We start from the raw sequence: 19,381 nt of genomic DNA, 5'->3' as shown, positions 1-19,381 counted from the left end.
GGCTTAAGGATAATGGAAGATTTTTGTTTTCAAAAAAATATATGGTCAACCATAGCTACATTGTAAATAACAGGGAATTTTAAGGATAATCCTTATTTTTCAGACATATTTCAAATATGGATAAAAACCTCCTAGAATTGTGTTTTTAATCCCTTTGGGAACTTTAAAGAAAGCTTGTAGAACAATGGATAAAGAAAGGAAATAATGTGTTTCTTTAATTTCCTCTTCTCCCAAGCTTGTTGAATCATACTGACAAATGAAGAGAACAATCTTATTAAAGCAGACTTTTAGATCCCATTCAAAGTAGGTCATTACTATTTTTCTTTTGCACTCCTTTCCCTTGAGGTTTGATTCCTATTGGGAACTTTCTTCCTTTTGTAAAAATAGCAAATAAATATAAGCTAGAGCACGCACACGCTGTCAGTAAGCCAGTTTTTAAACAGATTAACTGAATGCCCACTGCTTTGGGTGACTAGGTAGGAGAAAATGTTGCAGATGCGGCTCTGTGCATGAAGCTGCCTAGTCCCTCTGAAGCAGAAGGTAAGATCTGACAGTCACCAGGAGCAGAGAGAACTATTTAAATGTAAAAAGAGTTAAATAGATGACAAGACTGACCTAGGCCTTGAAGAGTGAAAGTGACTATCTCTTATGATAAGCAAAAAAGGCCAGACACTATTTTCAATTAAAAGTCAGCTTGCCATATAAAAAATATCTTGCAGACTGTTTTGGTGTATCTAAAAGTTGTAAAACCCCACTCTTGAGTTTTCTGATTCTTAGTGACTTGCTTGGATAATTCTTGTGTTCTTCTTGAAATGATTTATTTTGAATAAATACATCATGGTAACTCTCTAGAGCCATAAATTAGTAGCATGAATGATTCCCAGTTAAACCAGAATGATTTTACTCGGTAAACAATTGTTCATCTTCTGGGCGTAAAGGAAAATTTTCTCATGCTTAAACACCAGAGGAAGGAGAACTTTTATCTGTGTGTTTCTGTAAATAGGTTGTCCTGTGTCTCTTACTCTATAAATAAACATTTAAATAAAGATATTATTGGCAGCATATACAATTTTTTAAGCTACTAAAGTTTTAGTAAATGTTTCTAATCCTGTCTTCACACTGATTGTTGATTTAACTAATATACCTCATTACTTAGTTTTAGCCATTAAGTTTCAGGATTCTTTTTATTCTGTTTACTGGCCTGAGTTAAAGTAATCCCAAATCAGTCAAATACCTGACAGGTAGTTAAGTTGTTCTGTTGGCCTTTCAGAATGAGATGTGAATTTGAGTCTTTGTACAAACCTGCTCCTTTTGAGTACACCGTAAAGCTTGGTATGGTCCGGCTGGTTGATAGGGTCAGACATTGGACAAGAACTCAAGTCATCCCATGCCCAGCCCCCTGCCCCTTTTTGGAAAAATAATGATTTCCTTTGAATTTTTTTGAGGTATCATTAAAAATTAGACAGAATTGTAATTTTTGAAGTTCCAGTTTTGGATTTCTGCTGTAGAGGTCTCTTTAAACCTTAGAGGAAGGGTGATTTGAGTTAGAACATTCTACGGTGTTGCTGCTCTATAAAACATAGTACAATAGTATTGTGCCTAGAAGATATGTCTTAGTCAGGATAAATGTGACAGATGTTAAAAAATCAAACTAGGTATCTGCGTGGTAGCACGACATTGATTCAAAAAGATGCAATCTTTGTTTGATTAAAATATTTTTAAAATGTAGTAACTCAAATGTGTGAATTATTCTAAAGCTGTTGTCCTACAGCTTTAAATCCCAAAACACTGAGACCAAGTGATTTTATCATTTTGGTTTACTGGGTTGTTTTGTGGGGTTTTTTTGTAGTTTTTATTATGAAAAGTTTCAAACTTACCCAGCGTTTAGAGAAAATAGTATAATGAACACCCATTATCCGTCACTCAATTTGGTTATCAATATTTAGCTATAGTTAATTTAATAAAAGACCAACTTGTAGCAAATGACCAGAATTCCACTGAGGATTTGAAACCATGGAATAGGAAAAATCCTGCCACATAAATCTAAGTTCTGTGTTTGCATTATAATTTTCTGTGGTGCACCCCATCTTGAATTTGACGGCTTTCCTCTGCACAACTGTAGCCAATAACGAAACCTAATAAGCTATGAAATTCAACCATTAACACTAGCAAGTCTGTTTCTGTCTTCAGCAAGTGATTGATGATTTTGCTGAGTAAGTAGGAGGAAGGATCCTAACTTTAGTAACTTTATTAGTAAAATATAATCCTGTCAGCTCATTTTTAAGGGTCCTGTTCTTCTTTTCTTTCAGTTAATTATGGAGTTTGTAGTAGAGGGAGAGAGGGAATTTTTTTTTTTTTTTTATTGTCCATGGAGTAGCAGCATCTTGAAGGATAATATACCGAGGATACATATTCATTAAAGTCATGTTACCTTGTGACTAATTTTATAAATCTAAAGAATAGAATATGTGATAATTCTGCATTTATAAATGAGAGATCATAATCTTTTGCTTAAGCTGAGATTCCTAGAATAAAATTAAAGAGACATTTAGATTTCTGTCATACTTTTTTTGGTCTGTTTGATATTCGGTTTACAGAAAACTCTTTGAAGTAGGCTAGGCCTGAATAGAGGCTAATAATAGACCTCCTGTTGACTACAAAAAGAAAATGCATTTTGTTTCTTTGCACACAAAACAATGGTTTTCCTCTTGAACTTATGTCTGCTGCTTTGAAGAATATGATTTTTCAATAAAAACAAAGATAGTAGAAACCATTTTATATATGATTTATAGGTGATGGTTTTAAATGACCAGTACGCGTTCAGTTTTCAAAAGATACATAAACTTGGATTCATGTTCAACTATGTAGAACAAAGATATCACAAATCAGAGCAATTTCTAAATTGGGTAATATCTTTAACCTTTGAAGTTTTTTTTCATGTTGGCTATTCCACTTTCACTTCTATGGAATCTTTCTTACTCTAGAATGAAGTCATAGCTCAAAACTGCGAGGGTTCTATCTAAAACCTGTTTGCTATTTGCTCTCCAGCTTGTTCAAGGCTGAAAGCCCAAATGTTTGGCTAGTTTGCCCACTTTACTAGGATGTTATTTATTATTTTAAGTACTAATCATTATAGGGTAAAGAGTGGGGCGTTAGTAGCATACCCCCACAAATATTTACTCTTAGTATAGGGTTAGTTATGTTAGGATAGATAGAGTATTTGGGGAGTGAGTGTGATGAGTAAAGAATCTGGAAATTCCTAAATTATGTAGTTGTTTAGGTAGGAAAAAAAAGACAGCATAAAAGGACAACTTCTGTGGGTTTGGTATCTTTGTGAGCATAATTTTCAGGGAGGATTTATGGCTAAGATCTTTCAACATTTTAGTCCTATAATGAAACCTGCTTTTCTACTTACAACTCCCAAGTTATGTCTTAAAAGAACATTTGTGTCGGGACAAAGCAGTCTTCCACATGAGTGGTTTTTGATACCTGAAAATTTGTGGACTTTTATAAGATTTTGCAGTGGGAGCATGATTGCCGTTTTTCAAGATACAAGACCTTGTAATTGCTTCAAGTGTGTGCCAGTGTGCTGCAGTGACTGTATTAGTATTTCTCCTGGGATTGACCTTACACTTTGAAGTTTAACATTTAGAGAAGAACTTTTAATTTTGGATCTGTTTTTCATTTAATGGTAACTTTTTTTAATGAAGTAGTTTACACATGTAGTTATTTTTCGTTGCTAGCTATAAGCTTGCAGTCCTGTTGTTAACTGAAAAATAGATCGTAAAATTGAGATGTGGGACATTATAGCAATTTTGAGATAGGATGCACTTTTTAAATATATAAAGCATTGGTACCTTCTTAGGTTGGTTGTTTAGTAAATGACTATTAAGAGGTGTTCTTCTTTGCCATAGATTCTTAAGTTTTAACTACTTAAAACTCTTCTTTAGGTTCAAAGTACAGAGGGAGAAGCTCCTCATGTTCCAACCACTTACCAGCTAGGTCTTAACAAGTCAAAAAGAGGTAAGTAAACCAGTACTCACTAGTTCCCGAGCACATTACCAAAGCATCTTTGGGGGATTTAGAAAAGGTATTTTTTTTTAATCTATCAGTGTTTGTAGTACCTGTAAGTGTAAAAAGAAGATTAGGAACACAGCTGTGCCTGCTTCATTATGGTTTGGTTATAGAATTTTTTTTATCTTCCTGAAGACTTTTGTGCTCATAAAGTAATTTTAGTTTGCTTATCTTGTAATGACCTCCTTACACAATTCTGTGTATTCTAAATACTTTTTCAGTTCTACACAAGGGCTAGATGGGAAGTGATAGAGCAACAGAGTCAGGCCTACTTTTTACATGGTTGGGATTGAAATGTACACTTGTATTATCCACCTCTGGGTTTTTATTATTTAAATGCGACTCCCAGGTGTAATAAATGAATGTGCCTCTGGCAGAAAACACCAGTCAGTCTCTCAGCAGCAAGTAAAGCTAGTTAAATTCAAACTGTAAATCAAAGGTCAGTGGCTCAGACATTGTTCTTCTCTTGAATTATTATTGACCAAAGAACCTTTGAATCCATTTCTTTCACTTTTAACTTACAACAGAAAAACATGTCTGATCATCTTTAAAGTCACAAAGCTTTTGAGATTTAGAGAAAAGGAGAGAGGAAGTTAAAATGACCACTGAAGGTAGGAGTGTTTATTTTTAAACTTTACACATGCTGAACCACCCTTTTTTTTTTTAAGCAAAGATTCATATGTATGTTCCTAGAATAGGAAATTACATGTTTGTTCTCTTCTGATCTCTGAAGTGACTTCATATGAGACAATTTGCATATAATTTTTCTTTTATTGCAGTATGATACTGAGAAACAAGAGCTCCACTCACTAGGTCATCACAGTTCTGGTCAGACACAAAATGAACTTCCCTGCTTAATTTTCTTCCCTTTGTGAGTCCATAAATTTATGTATGTGTTCCTGAGCCATAGGCAGAGTTCACAGCCATCCAGGAATCTTTGCTTTAGATAGGTAGACAAGGGATGCATTGGAAAAATCAGCTTGCCCTGTGTCAAAAAGAGGATAAAAACAGCATAATTACTTTAAGATCTTTGAAGAGTAAGCTTCCTGTGGTGGGAAAGATGGAATGTGGTTTTTATTCACATCTGGGTTTCTTCCTCTTATCTATGTAGGAGCACTTATTTCTGGTGGCATAAGTAAAAATGGTAACTTTTTTTTGAATCACGTCTTTATAAAGTAACAGTAAAATGGTTTTGTGTGTGTGCATGAGAGAGAGGGAGTGAGAACAGTACAGTGTTTTAGTCATTTTTTGAAAGTAGCCTATCAAATTTTGATAATGTGATATGCAAATATCTTAAATTAATCATAGTGGCAGAATTAGAATCACTGGTATAATATATTCATTTCACAAAGTTAGTAAAAATGCATATACAGTGCCTGTATAAAAACACTTCACACTTTAGTAATAGAACTTTGGAAGTTACAGTGATGTTAATCTCAAATCCAGTCCTGGGATTTACATACTGAAGAAGAGAGGTTTAGTGACTCAACTCATGTCACAAGCTAACATTCAGTAGGTATATTAAGAGCAGTCCAAGATTTTTCTAATTACTGAAGACATTCAGTATTCTCTTTAGTCTAGCAGAGTATATGGGTGTCCTGTTTACGTTTCTCTGCAATACTGGATAAATAGAATTTCCACATCGGTTTTGTTCTCACTTTAATGTTTGCTCTAACTTCCTAGTTTTTAATTAGAAATAATGTCTTATCTCTTCAGTTAGGACAGAGGTCTATTTCTTTTTAGTTGTATCTTTTTCTTTGGTGAACTGTGTTTTTTGTGAAACTGAAACATCTGACTAAAGAACCTCAGTTGTGATTTATAGTTTACAAAACAGTTTCACTTATGTTCTGCTTAGTTTCTGAAGTAACCGTGTGAGGTAGAATGATTATCCCATTTTTTTGGAGGAGAGAAGTTATTGCTTATGATGATAAAGCCGAAACTTGAACCCAGGCTTCCTTGTTCTTTTCCACTGCCTCACACCTGCTCTGAAGCCTGAGCAGTCTACCCGCGACCTGATGTGTGTGAATTCAGGCAGGACTAACCGTGGAGAGGTGCACTCGGCACAGGCTGTAGTATGCTGCAGATAAAACAGATCTTAGCAGAGAGAACCCGAACGGAGCTGGTCAGGGCTTCCTGGGCTCTTTTGCAACTGCTCTTTGCCCAAGCAGATGGGGCAGTTTCACTTCTAAATTCTTTAAGAAACTGTTTAATTCTCTTGTTGCTTTAAGGAGATAGTTATCATTGATTCATTCAGCAAACATTTTTTATTGTTGGCTTGGTCTAGGTACTTGGGATACAAAGAAGAATAAATAACGTTCCTGTCTTCAGAACGCTGACAATCTAGTTTTTTTTTAAAAAAAGACATGCAAACACATAATTATGGTGATGACTCCTATGACATGTTAATCATTTTCTCAAATAATAAAATGCATAATCAGTACCTATGGTAACAGCTTATTCCAATTCACTTTCACAATTATTACAATTTACCTAGATTTATCAAGGATATGGATCAATTCCATATATTTCATTATGCAGTTTTGTTAATTTCAAAACAACATTACAGAATTATTTTAAATTTTTAATGGGAAAAAAATTATTCTGTTTCATGTTGCTCCAGATTGAACCTAAGGTTATTATAATATTTTTCAAAGTCAGGCAACCTGTAATTAATTTTGGATTTTATTGAAACATATTATTAAGTACTTTCTATCATTCAAGTCTTAAATGAATGTGGACTTGGTAAACACACTTTATTTAGCCTGTTGCTTTTTAAGTTCTGTGGAACTTGACTATCGCATGAAGTGTCTCCCTCAGTAAATGTAATAGCTGTAAAGTCTCCCCCACTGTGGTACTTGTAGTGTGGTTGGGCATGTGATCAGGCCAGCTGTGTTTAGTTGGTCATTTTAGTTACTTAAAAAAAAATTTCTCTAGGTTATACTAACCAGGAATTAGAGTTTTGAGGGCAAAAAATAAGCAAGTTTATTGTAAAATTAACAATATTACCTACTAGTTGAACCTATGTGATTGAGTTTCATTCAGTTGTTAAGAAATAACTTTCATAACTTACAAATGTTTGCATCATTTGAAACATCAGAGACATGTAAGTACTCTTGTGTACAACTTATTTAATTTGTTGGCCTTAATTGTATTTTTATTTTCTTATTAGTGAAGGTAATAGAAGTTTTTACACACTACATTTAAACTTCTGATTTCACCTACTATGTGTCTTCACATATTTACATAATGAAAATGGTTTACTTTGGGACTTTATTTTTATTAGAGCCATTTTTCATTTCAGGCTCTTGTCCTCCAAGGATAAGACATTAATTGGATTTACCAAAAAATACATTATAATTAGAGCTTAATTAGCAACAGAACACTGAGGATTTCTGATCTGATTCAGTTTTGTTTGAATTCAAGTTACTTCCTATGCTTTGAAGCCACAATTTTGCATAAGTGATGTATACTTTTCTAAGAAAGAATCACTGTTGTGTATCATATATCTTTTGGGAATCATATATATGTAATACTGTACTCATTGAAGTCTTATTTAGCAGTTTTGTATAACTAAATTTCTTTTGGTAGATCAACTATTACGTACTGCAAGTCAGCACTCTGATAGCAGTGGTTTTGCTGAAGATTCGACAGACTGCCTCTCCCTTAATCATCTTCAGGTAAAATTTCCTATTGTAGTAGGCACTGTGATTAACTTCTGTATATTTAGGTGGTTTTTCACTGGCTGTATATTTCAAGACCATCTGTGTTATCTTTATTTTTCAAATGACGATAAGACTAAAATTCTAGGATGCAGATGTTATGTGAGCATTTGACTGCAAATTTTAGGTTTCACTAATTCTTCATTTCTGAGAAACAACAAAAAAAGCTTCTCCTTTATTTTTGCACCACCAGTAAACAGTATTTTAATCCTTAACCTATTCTGTTATTTAAAAAAATTTTTTACCGTCATTGTGTTTCAGTATTTTACAATAATTATTTAATAACTAAAACTGGGGATCCATAGCTTGCTGAATATTATCTGACTGTTACGCTATAGTGTGTTAGATAACCCAGAAAATAGCCACGTCTTTATCCCCAACGAGCTTATAGTTTATGTGTGCAGTACACAGAATGTACATGAAAAGTGGTTAAAACATCTGTAAGGAAATTTTAAAGAAAATTGGAATAAGAGAAAAAGAGAACCTAAAAAAGCCCTTTAGAAACAAAGCATTTAAGGAGTAGACAGACAAGAAGTTTCTAAGGAAACTCAGAATAATCCAGCAGGCATAAAAATTGGGAGATGGAGGAGAAACTTTTAAAAGGAAAGCTATGGCCATTGGAGTGAAAAGGTGAGAATTTGTTTATTCTGAAATTGAGTAGTTGAGCAAATAGTTCTGATGTATTAAATGATGCAAAAGCATGAATGGAGAGTAGATCAGTGATGAAGAGAAGATATGAATGTTAACTGTTTTTTCAAATAAGAATGATAGCTTAAGAGTTATAGGTCTTTTTGTCTTTTTCATACAGTAATGACTAAGGGAAAGGGCTCTAAGAGAAAGAGAGCTTGATGCAGAAAAATCTGGGATGAAACTGGAGAAATACCCTAGCCCTGGAGAGGATGTGATGAGAAGTACAGGTTGGAGGGATTAGCTTGGAAAAGAGATACAGTTTTCTTTCAGAATGGAGAGGAGGGAATGATGAGGAAAGGTATGGGGAAATTTGTAGGTGTTGGGAAAGAAGTTAAGAAATTTCTGTCCATTTTCTTTGTGTCAGTGTCATATGTTAGAAGAAAAGGAGATGGGTATTGAAAAGGGATTTAAGGAAAATAGTAAAGATCTGGAATAATCTTTGTGAGAAAGCAGTTTAGAACAGCACCAGAGCCAAAACCAAGGTGGGAGACCCCAAAAGTATAGAAGCATCGTATCAGTTTGGTATTTTGTTAATGCTACTACTTATTTGAATTCTCCATCCTTCTACCTGTTTTCTTTTCACAGGTTCACGAGTCCTTGCAAGCCATGGGGAGTAGTGCTGATAGTTGTGACAGTGAGACAACAGTCACATCATTTGGTGAAGACCTTGTCACACCAACAGCACAAGACCAGCCTTATTTTAATGAATCAGAAGAGGAGTCTCTTACCTGTCCTCAGATGGGAAGAGAGAAGGCAGCAACAATTGCTGACAAACGGTCAGATGGCCAGGATTTCCCCCAGTGCAAGACTGTTGAGAATACAGGACATCAACGGTCCACCTGTAGTGCAGGGGATCACGTTACTGAAATTACTGAAAGGAAAGAGGATGTGTCTCCAGCACAGCCAGTGGAACTACTGAGGGAAGCAAGTGCTGTAAGTGATGTGGATAAAAGCAGTGAATGTGAATTTGCCCAGTATACCACCCACCATATTCTTAAATCATTGGCTTCTATTGAAGCTAAATGCAATGAGAAGGGCGCTGAAAATACAACTGGGCCTCCCTCTTCTGTGGACAGAGTTAATACAGCTTTGCAAAGAGCGCAAATGAAGGTTTGCACTCTGTCTAATCAAAGAGTGGGGCGTAGCTTGATAAAGTCAAAAGATCTGTTAAAACAGAGGTACTTGTTTGCAAAAGCTGGCTATCCTCTAAGAAGGTCTCAGTCTTTACCAACCACCTTGCTGAGCCCAGTAAGGGTTGTATCCTCTGTCAATGTTCGGTTATCCCCCGGAAAAGAGACCAGATGCAGTCCACCTTCCTTCACTTACAAGTACACACCGGAAGAGGAACAGAAATTAGAAAGAGAGGCGATTGAGCATGATGGTCAGTCTTTAGTTAAGTCCACCATTTTCATCTCTCCATCATTTGTGAAGAAAGAAGAAGCTGCCCAGAGTGAGGTGAACCGGTTGGAGGAGTGCCATCAGCGAAGGACTCCGGCCTGTTCGCTGTATGCTCCGGCACCTGTATCTCAGTCCACCTGCTCCCTTCACTCTGTCCCCTCCGAGTGGCAGGAAGGGCCCCTGTGTGAGCACATGAGAACTCTGAGCACTCACAGCATTCCCAACATATCAGGCACCACCTGTAGTGCCTTCACTTCCCCTCTGGGGTGTCCTTACTCACATAGACATGCTGCCTACCCTCACCGAGTGTGCTCTGTGAACCCTCCTTCTGCCATCGAAATGCAGTTGCGAAGAGTGTTGCATGATATTAGAAACTCACTGCAGAATCTTTCACAGGTATGAGAAAAAGTTTATCCTTCTTACCTTTTTTTCTTTTATTGGTCTGAGTACCTCTTAATTTTCAGGGAAGCTGGGACCCATCAGGCCTGAGCTACCTCAGCCTCATTTTCCTGCATGCCTCAGCTTATCTGTACCTGCCCCCTCCCAGCGTCTTCCCTCCTAGCTCAAGGGAACAGCTGTAACTAATTCTGAACAAGGTGAATTTCTCTGCTCACAATCTCCCTCCTTTCTAGAGAAGAGATTTTGCTCATTAGGTCTCCTGCTCTTTAGCCTCTCCTGCACTGTCGTTGTCTTAGTCAAGTTGTCTCTGTTATTAAAAGAACTTCCCTCTCAAGTACCATATGTCCTTTTCTTTTCCATCTGACAGTGTTCACCACCTCTTCTTTCTAAGTTTTCCTCCCCTTGGCTTCTGTGTCGCCGTATGTTCTCCTGGTTCCACTCGTTGCTCTCTGACTAAGCTTTCCCTTCATCTGCTGACTCCTGATGCTGGTCGCCTGGCACAGAATTAGTCTGCTTCCATTGAGTTAAAAGGCTGGGACCACCTCAGAAGAGAAAAAATCAGGTAAAGTGTGAATTTGAGTAAGAACGGTCTATGTGTCTTGTCACTTTTAAAGTCATCGCTCTCAGATTTGTTAGTGGGCTGGAAATAATTTCCAAAATAAGCTTTGAAAAGAAGTAAATTGTCTCTTGGTTTGCCTCTCACATTTCCTTTCTTTATTTTTTAAATTAATTAATTCATTTATTTATTTTTGGCTGCGTTGGGTCTTCATTGCTGCGTGCGGGCTTTCTCTAGTTGCGGCAAGAGGGGGCTACTCTTCGTCGTAGTGCGCGGGCTTCTTGTGTTGCAGAGCATGGGTTCCAGGCGCTTGGGCTTCAGTAGTTGTGACGTGTGGGCTCAGTAATTGTGGCTCGCGGGCTCTAGAGCGCAGGCTTGGTAGTTGTGGCACACGGGCTTAATTGCTTCGCGGCATGTGGGATCTTCCTGGACCAGGGCTCGAATCCGTGTTCTCTGCATTGGCAGGCGGATTCTTAACCACTGCACCACCAGGGAAGCCCCACATTTCCTTTCTAAATCTCTTTCGAAACTACTTATATTTAGACAGTTGAGGAAATGAAGAAAACGACAGTGTAATGTAATGATCGGGTTATTCAGTTAAGAGTCGAGAGGCATAGAGTATATATATAGATCCCTTATCATGGTGACATAGTAGACAGGAAGCCACTTGGACAGTAAAAATGAAAGTTGGAACTTTTCAAGCTATGTAGTAAAATACAGCTTCTTTTAAGTATAGATTTTATCCTCATGATGATTGTCTCTTAATGATTTTCAGTCTAACTAGAAAGTGGGTGTTTCTCCTTCCTCCTTACAAAATGTAGTTCTATCTACATGTGAGACATTTAACCTTTCAGCTGCAGTTATATGAAGCTGGGGATTCCCAGGGTCCTGTCCACCTGCACCCTCAAGTGCACCTGTCTAGGCCAGCTTGTTCTGCTCTAAATGTGGTCTTCTCTCTTCAGTGTCCCATCAGTAACTCAGCTAATTAATTTCCCCACCCTCACACCACCCCACCTCAGTAGACAGACGCTCTTCATGACCTGGCCTCTGCCTATCTCTCCAGGCCCATTCCCTGTGTGTGTGCTCCAGCCACACTGGACTGCATGCAAGCCTCTACACAGGCGTGTGTCCCTAGGTGTCTGTTTCTTTACACATTCTACTTCTTTTTTTTTTATACCTGGAACACCCCGCCCTTGCCTTTCTTCACCTGACCAAGTCCCTTTTACTGTTAAGGCTCAGCTCAGGGGTCACCACTGTCGGGAACACTTAACTAATCTGGATTTTTGCTTGTTCCTATGATAGCATTCCCCATGCTGCCCCCAGCCAATATTATATATATATATTTTTTACTCCTGTTTTCTCTTCTTTCTTACACTGTGAGAACACTTGAAGGCTGGAAGTGACTTTTACTTCATCTTTTTCACTGCCTAAAATAGTGAAGCATAGTAGATACTCAGATGTCTAAGAATGAGTGTGATGATTGCTTGCTACTTTCTCCAGCCAAGTTAGTAATTTCTGTAATCTCAGAATGATATTTGCTATTGCTTCTACATTTCTGAGTTTTGTTTTTATTTTTCTGCTTTCTCAAGGCAAGAGAGAGGTCCTGTAAGACATAGGTTTGAACTATTTGTGTTCCTTTGCCTCTTTCCCATTCCAATACCCTGACTTATAACCTTCAACAGATAGGAGTAGTGGGTAGCACTGGGGACTGATTTATTTGGTTCCTGCTTATAACATGAAGTGGTTTTTGGTTTTTGCCTCAAAGAGAAAAATATGTAGAGCCAAAATTCTGCCTTTTTAACACCTTAGATAATTTGGAAGCAGTCGCTTTAACATTGATTCCTAATCATACTTCCACTCTTTTGAAGCACCCTGTGATGAGAGGGCCTGATCTTGCTGCTGCTCCCTATAGTACTCAGAAGTCATCTGTTCTACCTCTTTATGAAGTAAGTTCTTACTTAAATCTCTGTGTTACAAAATAATTTGTGTGATTTAGAAGTTAATGCTGTTGTATTGTATTTTAGAATACTTTTCAGGAGCTCCAAGTAATGAGGCGGAGCCTGAATTTGTTTAGAACGCAAATGATGGATTTAGAATTGGCAGTGCTGCGTCAGCAAACCATGGTTTATCATCATATGACTGAGGACGAAAGGTAAAAGTTCATTTGACTCAAAATATTTTTCTTTCTAAAAAGCATTGTTAACTTTTTTATTGAAGCTGGGTTTTATTTCTGTTGTGTACCCTTTATGTAGTCTGTGAACCAGTGTAAATAAAATTGGGCATAGTGTTCTGCTAGGTAAACTTCTCTGCCTTTGGTGGATTGAGGAAGATAGTGGTTGCAATCTGTTTTTATTGTCTGGGATATTTGTAATCGAGGAGAGAGGAAGAAAAACCAGTTCTCCCAGCGGTTACACCTGTTGCAGTCGCTGTTGTGCTAATGTATAGCACTTGGAGTTCAGTACCTTCTGAAAGCTTGTGAGAGAGTTGTGAACACTGAATCTCCAAACTGCTTTTTTCAAACTTTGTGCCTACTGACAGATATGAAGTTGATCAGCTCCAGAGCTTGAGAAATTCAGTCCGAATGGAACTTCAGGACCTGGAGATGCAGCTGGAGGAGCGTCTGCTGGGGCTGGAGGAGCAGCTTCACGCTGTGAGTGTGCCTTCGCCCTTCCGCTCCTCAGCACTCATGGTACGCTACCTTGGGTTGTGCATAGGTTTTTCACTCAGGACTTGTTTATAATGTTCCACACAATTTAGGACAAATGTCTCAATTTAAAAACACTTATTTTAATGGCATTAGAGACGTGCAGAGTTTTTAAGGAGCCTTTCCCACAAATCAGTGGAATGTGCAAGTTGTAGTTATTTTCTTAAATGTTTAGTATATTTAGAAATACATTGAAAAATCATAATTTTTAATAATAGAAAATAAGAAGCAATACAAAAGTTTAGGGATTTTAAAGGGAAAATGATAGTGGGTTAACATATGACTGATATAGATGTTAATCATTGCATGTAACTTGAAGAACACAGATATATGTAATATATATATTTCACTTAGACTTCTTTTCCCCCTTTCTTGCCTTTGAAAAAAAAAACTGTTTCCTTTAAACGTTCCCTTTATTTTGGATTCTTTTCCATTCTTTATGTTTTTTAAGGAATCAAATGATATCTTCGTAAAAGCAGAGAAACATGTATTCAACCAAGAGAATAGAAAGAAACACTGTTTCTCTTTATTTTGTACCACTGTTCTTACTCCTAAGGTTCCTTTCCATGCAATTTGAACTCCAACAGTTGTATTCTTATTTTTGCCAAAATCTTCCAGTCGTAGAATATACTGTTTTGAAATGTTGAAATACTGAATTTTCTCTTTGTTAATTAAACAACATACCTGATTTTGTTAAAAATAAATGCATGAATACACACACATATATATGTACATATATGGAGTAGAATAAGAATGTGTGTGTGTATACACATATATATATGTATAGCATAGACTAAGAATATCCTGTATTGTCAATGAATATCTTTTTCCATAAAAGGCTTTGATCCATTATTCTGAGAAATGTGTGTTGGTGAGAGCAGAGAATCAGAACATCTTCTATACAAACTTCAGTCACAGTAACACATTTTATAGGATCCTGTGACAGTTTAGACTGACCTTTGTGACATAAAGGACTGCTTCAGAGCAATAATTAGTTCATTATAAAACACTTGCAATTTGAAAAAATACACACACACACATATTGTTCTTACTTTTTCAGGGAATGTGTGGCAGTAGAAGCGCTGATAACTTGTCATGCCCTTCTCCATTGAATGTAATGGAACCAGTAAGCCTCTTTCCTTTTAAATCACTGGGGAAGGGAATGATATAATATTTCATAAACACTGTTTTCCTAATGTAGATGACATTTTTTTAAAATACAGAATTTGGTAAGTTAGTTAAATTGATTAGAAGTGACTCGGGCACTTCTGAAAGTCCACCGCCATCTTTGGCCACTGAAGAGCCAGTTAATTGCAAAAGTGATTTATCTTTGTGGTCTAAAGGAAATAATGCATCATAAAAAGTAATTCATACTCCAGGAAATGTGCTTTCACAGTCTGATTCCAGGTCCTTTTGGTAACTGGATCTGTAAGATGACTACTTTTTGAAAAAAAGTATGATTTTTATTATTTTTTAAGCAAGTCAGTTCATTTGGGGGGCATTATGAGTAGCTATTTTATTTTTTACAAGTTACTCTTCTTTTTTTTTTTTTTTTTTTTTTGTGATACGTGGGCCTCTCACCATTGTGGCCTCTCCCGTTGCAGAGCACAGGCTCCAGACGCGCAGGCCCAGCGGCCATGGCTCACGGGCCCAGCCGCTCCGCGGCATGTGGGATCCTCCCGGACTGGGGCACGAACCCGTGTCTCCTGCGTCAGCAGGCGGACTCTCAATCACTGCGCCACCAGGGAAGCCCAAGTTACTCTTCTTGATAAGTAATTTGGACCCCTGTGTGGGACCAAGTAAAATTTCATCCAGCTATAGTTTAGTTACACATTTCATGGCTTGATCTCTGTGAATTTAAATTTTCCTTGCTATTTTTGCAAATGAAATTGAGTAGTAACTAAATGAATGCATTAGAATCATGTCTTTACAAGTTAAGTGATTTGGGGCAGTAATCACACCTAGGATTTTAATCTTCTTTTAACTACCAATCTTAATTTCAAGAGAGAAGAATTACAATTTTTCTCATCTCCAGGTCACTGAACTGATGCGGGAACAGTCATATCTGAAGTCTGAATTGGGCCTGGGCCTTGGAGAAATGGGATTTGAAATTCCTCCTGGAGAAAGCTTAGAATCTGTTTTCTCCCAAGCAACGTCAGAGTCATCTTCTGTATGTTCTGGTCCCTCTCATGCCAATAGAACTGGAGTACCTTCTAGTGACTCAGTGGGCAGACCCAAAACCCATCTGGTACCAAGCAAGAAAGTATTCCGAGCGTCAGTGGCCTTAACACCAACTGCTCCTTCTAGAACAGGCTCTGTGCAGACACCTCCAGATATGGAAAGTTCTGAGGAAGTTTTTGCAGCTGAAGAAGCCTCAGAGGCTGTAGGACCTAAATCTGAAGTGGAGAAAGAGCATGGAAGAATCTCATTATTGCCAGCTGCTGAGGAAATGCATAAAAATGTGGAGCAAGATGAGTTACAGCAAGTCATAAGGGAGGTGAGTAAAATCTACGCTTAGTTTATTTGGAGTAGGTTTTGTTTGAACATTAATTATTTATAAGCTATTCCTTTGATTCATTGTATTCAGCAATTTTCCCATTGATCCAACTCGTGTCTATTATGTATCTATGAAGAAGGCATATGTAGGGTTCAAATAAGTGAACACATGACAAACTCTCTAGACCTCTGTTTCCACCTTTGTAAAATTAGGGATTATAATTTAGATCTTTTCCAGGATTAAAAGCTGTCATTTAATAATGTGAATTGACATTAAAAAATGGTGTTGAGATTTTAAGAAGTAAAAAAAAATTTGAGCTGTTTGGCTTAGTGGGTGGAGAAATGTGGAAATTATATAAGTTGTTCAAAGATAGAAATACAAAATGAAAAGAAGGTTTACCCTGTGTGATTAGCAGTATGCAGACCTGAAATATTTAACCATAGTTGTAGGTTACCAAAAAGACTGCAGAAACTTAGGAGGATTAGTAATCAAGGGCAAACATTAATTGAGAAAATTAGTAAAATAGTTGCTTTTGGCACTAGGATCAGGTGGTAAGGAATAGTATGTATATCATTTAAAAAGGGAGACTGCTATAGATACATGTTTATGATGACTTTTTTTTCCTTTTCTTCTCAAATCACATTGTGTCTTTGGGTGCAAAATCCAATAGAGTGCATGGAATAAAAATTACACATGTTGAATTTATTTTTTTCATTCTGTTCCCTGTATTAAGAGTAACTCTAAGGAAGAACCATAATTACTCATAATTCTTTCCAAATGAGATACTAAAATCCATGATAAAAAAGGATCATTCATTCTTTCCAATAGTTGAAAAGAAGAATATCCTATAAGTTAAAAAAAAAAAAGGTTTATAAGTATCTTAATGAGTACCTGCTCTGTAAGGGTAAAAGAAAGATATGAGACATGAATCCTTAAGCTTAAAGTCCAGTAGGAAGGTAAATAAGACTAACTCAGGAAACAGTTGAAAAATCATACAGAAATCATTTTGTATAATGTATTGAGAACTAAGAATTTAGAACTGGAAAAAATCAAACTGAGCCAGAGAAATTAGTGTCAGTGACTCCCTCTTTTTAATCTGTGTATTTCCAATAAATTCAGTAACGTGAACTTAACATATTTTTAGAATTAACTCATGAGTAGCATAAAACAAATTTTTAGTGGTTATAGGTCAATAATGGTGGCAACAGACCAAAATGTTCCTTCAAATGGGCCATTGATCCTCTGGGTCCAAAGATTAGTTCATGTGTATTAGTTGCCACCATTTATAGCTGCATGATAGTGGCTTGAGAAGTATACTGAAAATACTCAGTTTTGTTATATAGTATGATATATGCATTCCTAAAAATCGTTGTGCTATGCAAATTTGTATAATAAAAACACAGAGCTTATGGGGAAAATAGTATTAGAAGCATAACACTCAAAACTGTGACATGTTTTTAAAAAGGTAAAAACCTAATAGAAACAGTAACACTATTTTATAAATGTTAAATGGTTAAGAAATACATAAATACTGCAATAATGTGACACTTTACCTTGAAAAAGACCTGAAACTTGCTTGTGGAATTGGACTTTGGAAGGGTTGCAGCTTGTGAGTTATTGTGGAGTGGTGGAGGAGGGTGACATGAAGTCCAGCAGAAAGTTTTAATGCCAGATGCAGATAGGTGCGCTTCATAACACAGTGAACTGACATAGCTGGTAGGTGTTTAATGTTTGTACAGTTTGGGTACTCTGTTCCCTGGTTCAGCTGACATTCAGACAAATTCACATTTACAAAACAAGCATTCTAGCAGATGAGACTGCATGTGTGTAATTTCTTTTTATGACATGAATTACCAACTTAAAAGGTCTTAATTCTATAAATTTATTTGTCCTACAAATGTAATTACTTCTGTAGGTTGATTGTGGCTGGCAGATATTTAGCAGGGTCTGTACATGTACATTGCTCAGTTAGTTAGGTGTGACTGATTATAATTCATTCTTATTTATGTGTTTCACATCAAAGATCAATTTTTGAGTAGAATTGAGTTTTACTCAAAAATTATTTTTCTCCACAATATATATGTTAACTGAGGAAATAAGTTTTAAGGTACTCTCCCCCCACCCAGAAATGTGATATTTTTGTTCCCTTTAGCTTGTTTTGGTTTGAAAATTTTCCTTGGAAACTGGACTTTATGTACTCATTTAGCACAAATACTCCCTTAATGCACTCTTGAATCCTCATTTTTAAAGTTGTTAATGGATGGCCTGATATGTGCTGTAAGTAATTTCCTGGGTGTAAAGCATCCCTAAGCCAGAACATTGATTTTTTGGCTGATAGAAAATAGCATACATGTAGAAAAGTTGGTTGTTTCCATCATAATGTGGTGGTGCTAGAGAATTAATCGTTTATAAGAACATCCCATCAAATATGGAAGATTTTATAATTTGAAGACTGATATGCAAGGCAAATGTTTGAAGAATTTTTCAGAATTTGTTATTAAACCTGTTAATTAGAAACCCCTAATTCAGAATTTGGCATAGTTTGGACAAACTTTGGCTTAGTATTGACCCTTTTAACGGTCTACAAAGAAGGACTTAGCAAGCAAAATACGTAGTAGATCAAACAAGGCATAAGAAGGAATACTTTACTTAAAAAAAAAAAGAAAAAACTACAGACTAATATCACTGATGAACAGAGATGCAAAAATCCTCAACAAAATACTAGCAAACAGCACATTAAAAGGATCATACACCATGATCAAGGGGGGTTTATCCCAGGAATGCAAGGATTCTTCAGTATACGGAAATCAGTCATCAATGTGATACACCATATTAACGAATTGAAGGAGAAAAACCATATGATCATCTCAATAGATGCAGAAAAAGCTTTTGACAAAATTCAACATGCATTTATGATAAAAACTCTCCAGAAAGTGGGCATAGAGGGAACCTACCTCAACATAATAAAGGCCATATATAACAAACCCACAGCAAACATCATTCTTAATGGAGAAAAACTGAAACCATTTCCTCTAAGATCAGGAACAAGACAAGATGTCCACTCTCACCACTATTGTTCAACATAGTTTTGATAGTTTTAGCCACAGCAAGCAGAGAATAAAAGAAATAAAAGGAATCCAAATTGGAAAAAAGGAAGTAAAGCTGTCACTTTTTGCAGATGACATGATACTATACATAGAGAATCCTAAAGATGCTACCAGAAAACTACTAGAGCTAATCAATGAATCTGGTAAAGTAGCAGGATACAAAATTAATGCACAGAAATCTTTTGCATTCCTATACACTAATGATGAAAAATCTGAAAGTGAAATTAAGAAAACACT

The 19,381-nt window shown here is 36.5% G+C and overlaps 1 protein-coding gene across 5 annotated transcripts in view; it reads left to right on the top strand.

Annotated features, from left to right (window-relative positions):
• ITPRID2 (ITPR interacting domain containing 2) overlaps positions 1-19,381 on the top strand; it is a 38,919-nt gene that overhangs the window by 12,443 nt on the left and 7,095 nt on the right. For 2 of the 5 annotated variants that reach the window (XM_032637073.1, XM_032637077.1), the window contains exons 9-16: positions 3,951-4,023; positions 7,663-7,751; positions 9,069-10,277; positions 12,705-12,782; positions 12,861-12,988; positions 13,375-13,525; positions 14,601-14,666; positions 15,576-16,037. In XM_032637073.1, the coding sequence (XP_032492964.1) occupies positions 3,951-4,023; positions 7,663-7,751; positions 9,069-10,277; positions 12,705-12,782; positions 12,861-12,988; positions 13,375-13,525; positions 14,601-14,666; positions 15,576-16,037 (2,256 nt within the window). The remainder of the gene's footprint in view (positions 1-3,950; positions 4,024-7,662; positions 7,752-9,068; positions 10,278-12,704; positions 12,783-12,860; positions 12,989-13,374; positions 13,526-14,600; positions 14,667-15,575; positions 16,038-19,381) is intronic. The other 3 variants (XM_032637075.1, XM_032637074.1, XM_032637076.1) reach the window with 3 other exon arrangements.

This window comes from Phocoena sinus, chromosome 7, assembly GCF_008692025.1.
Source record: "Phocoena sinus isolate mPhoSin1 chromosome 7, mPhoSin1.pri, whole genome shotgun sequence".
In the NCBI taxonomy this organism is placed as follows: Eukaryota; Metazoa; Chordata; class Mammalia; order Artiodactyla; family Phocoenidae; genus Phocoena; species Phocoena sinus.
This window is presented reverse-complemented; position numbering and strand designations above follow the sequence as displayed.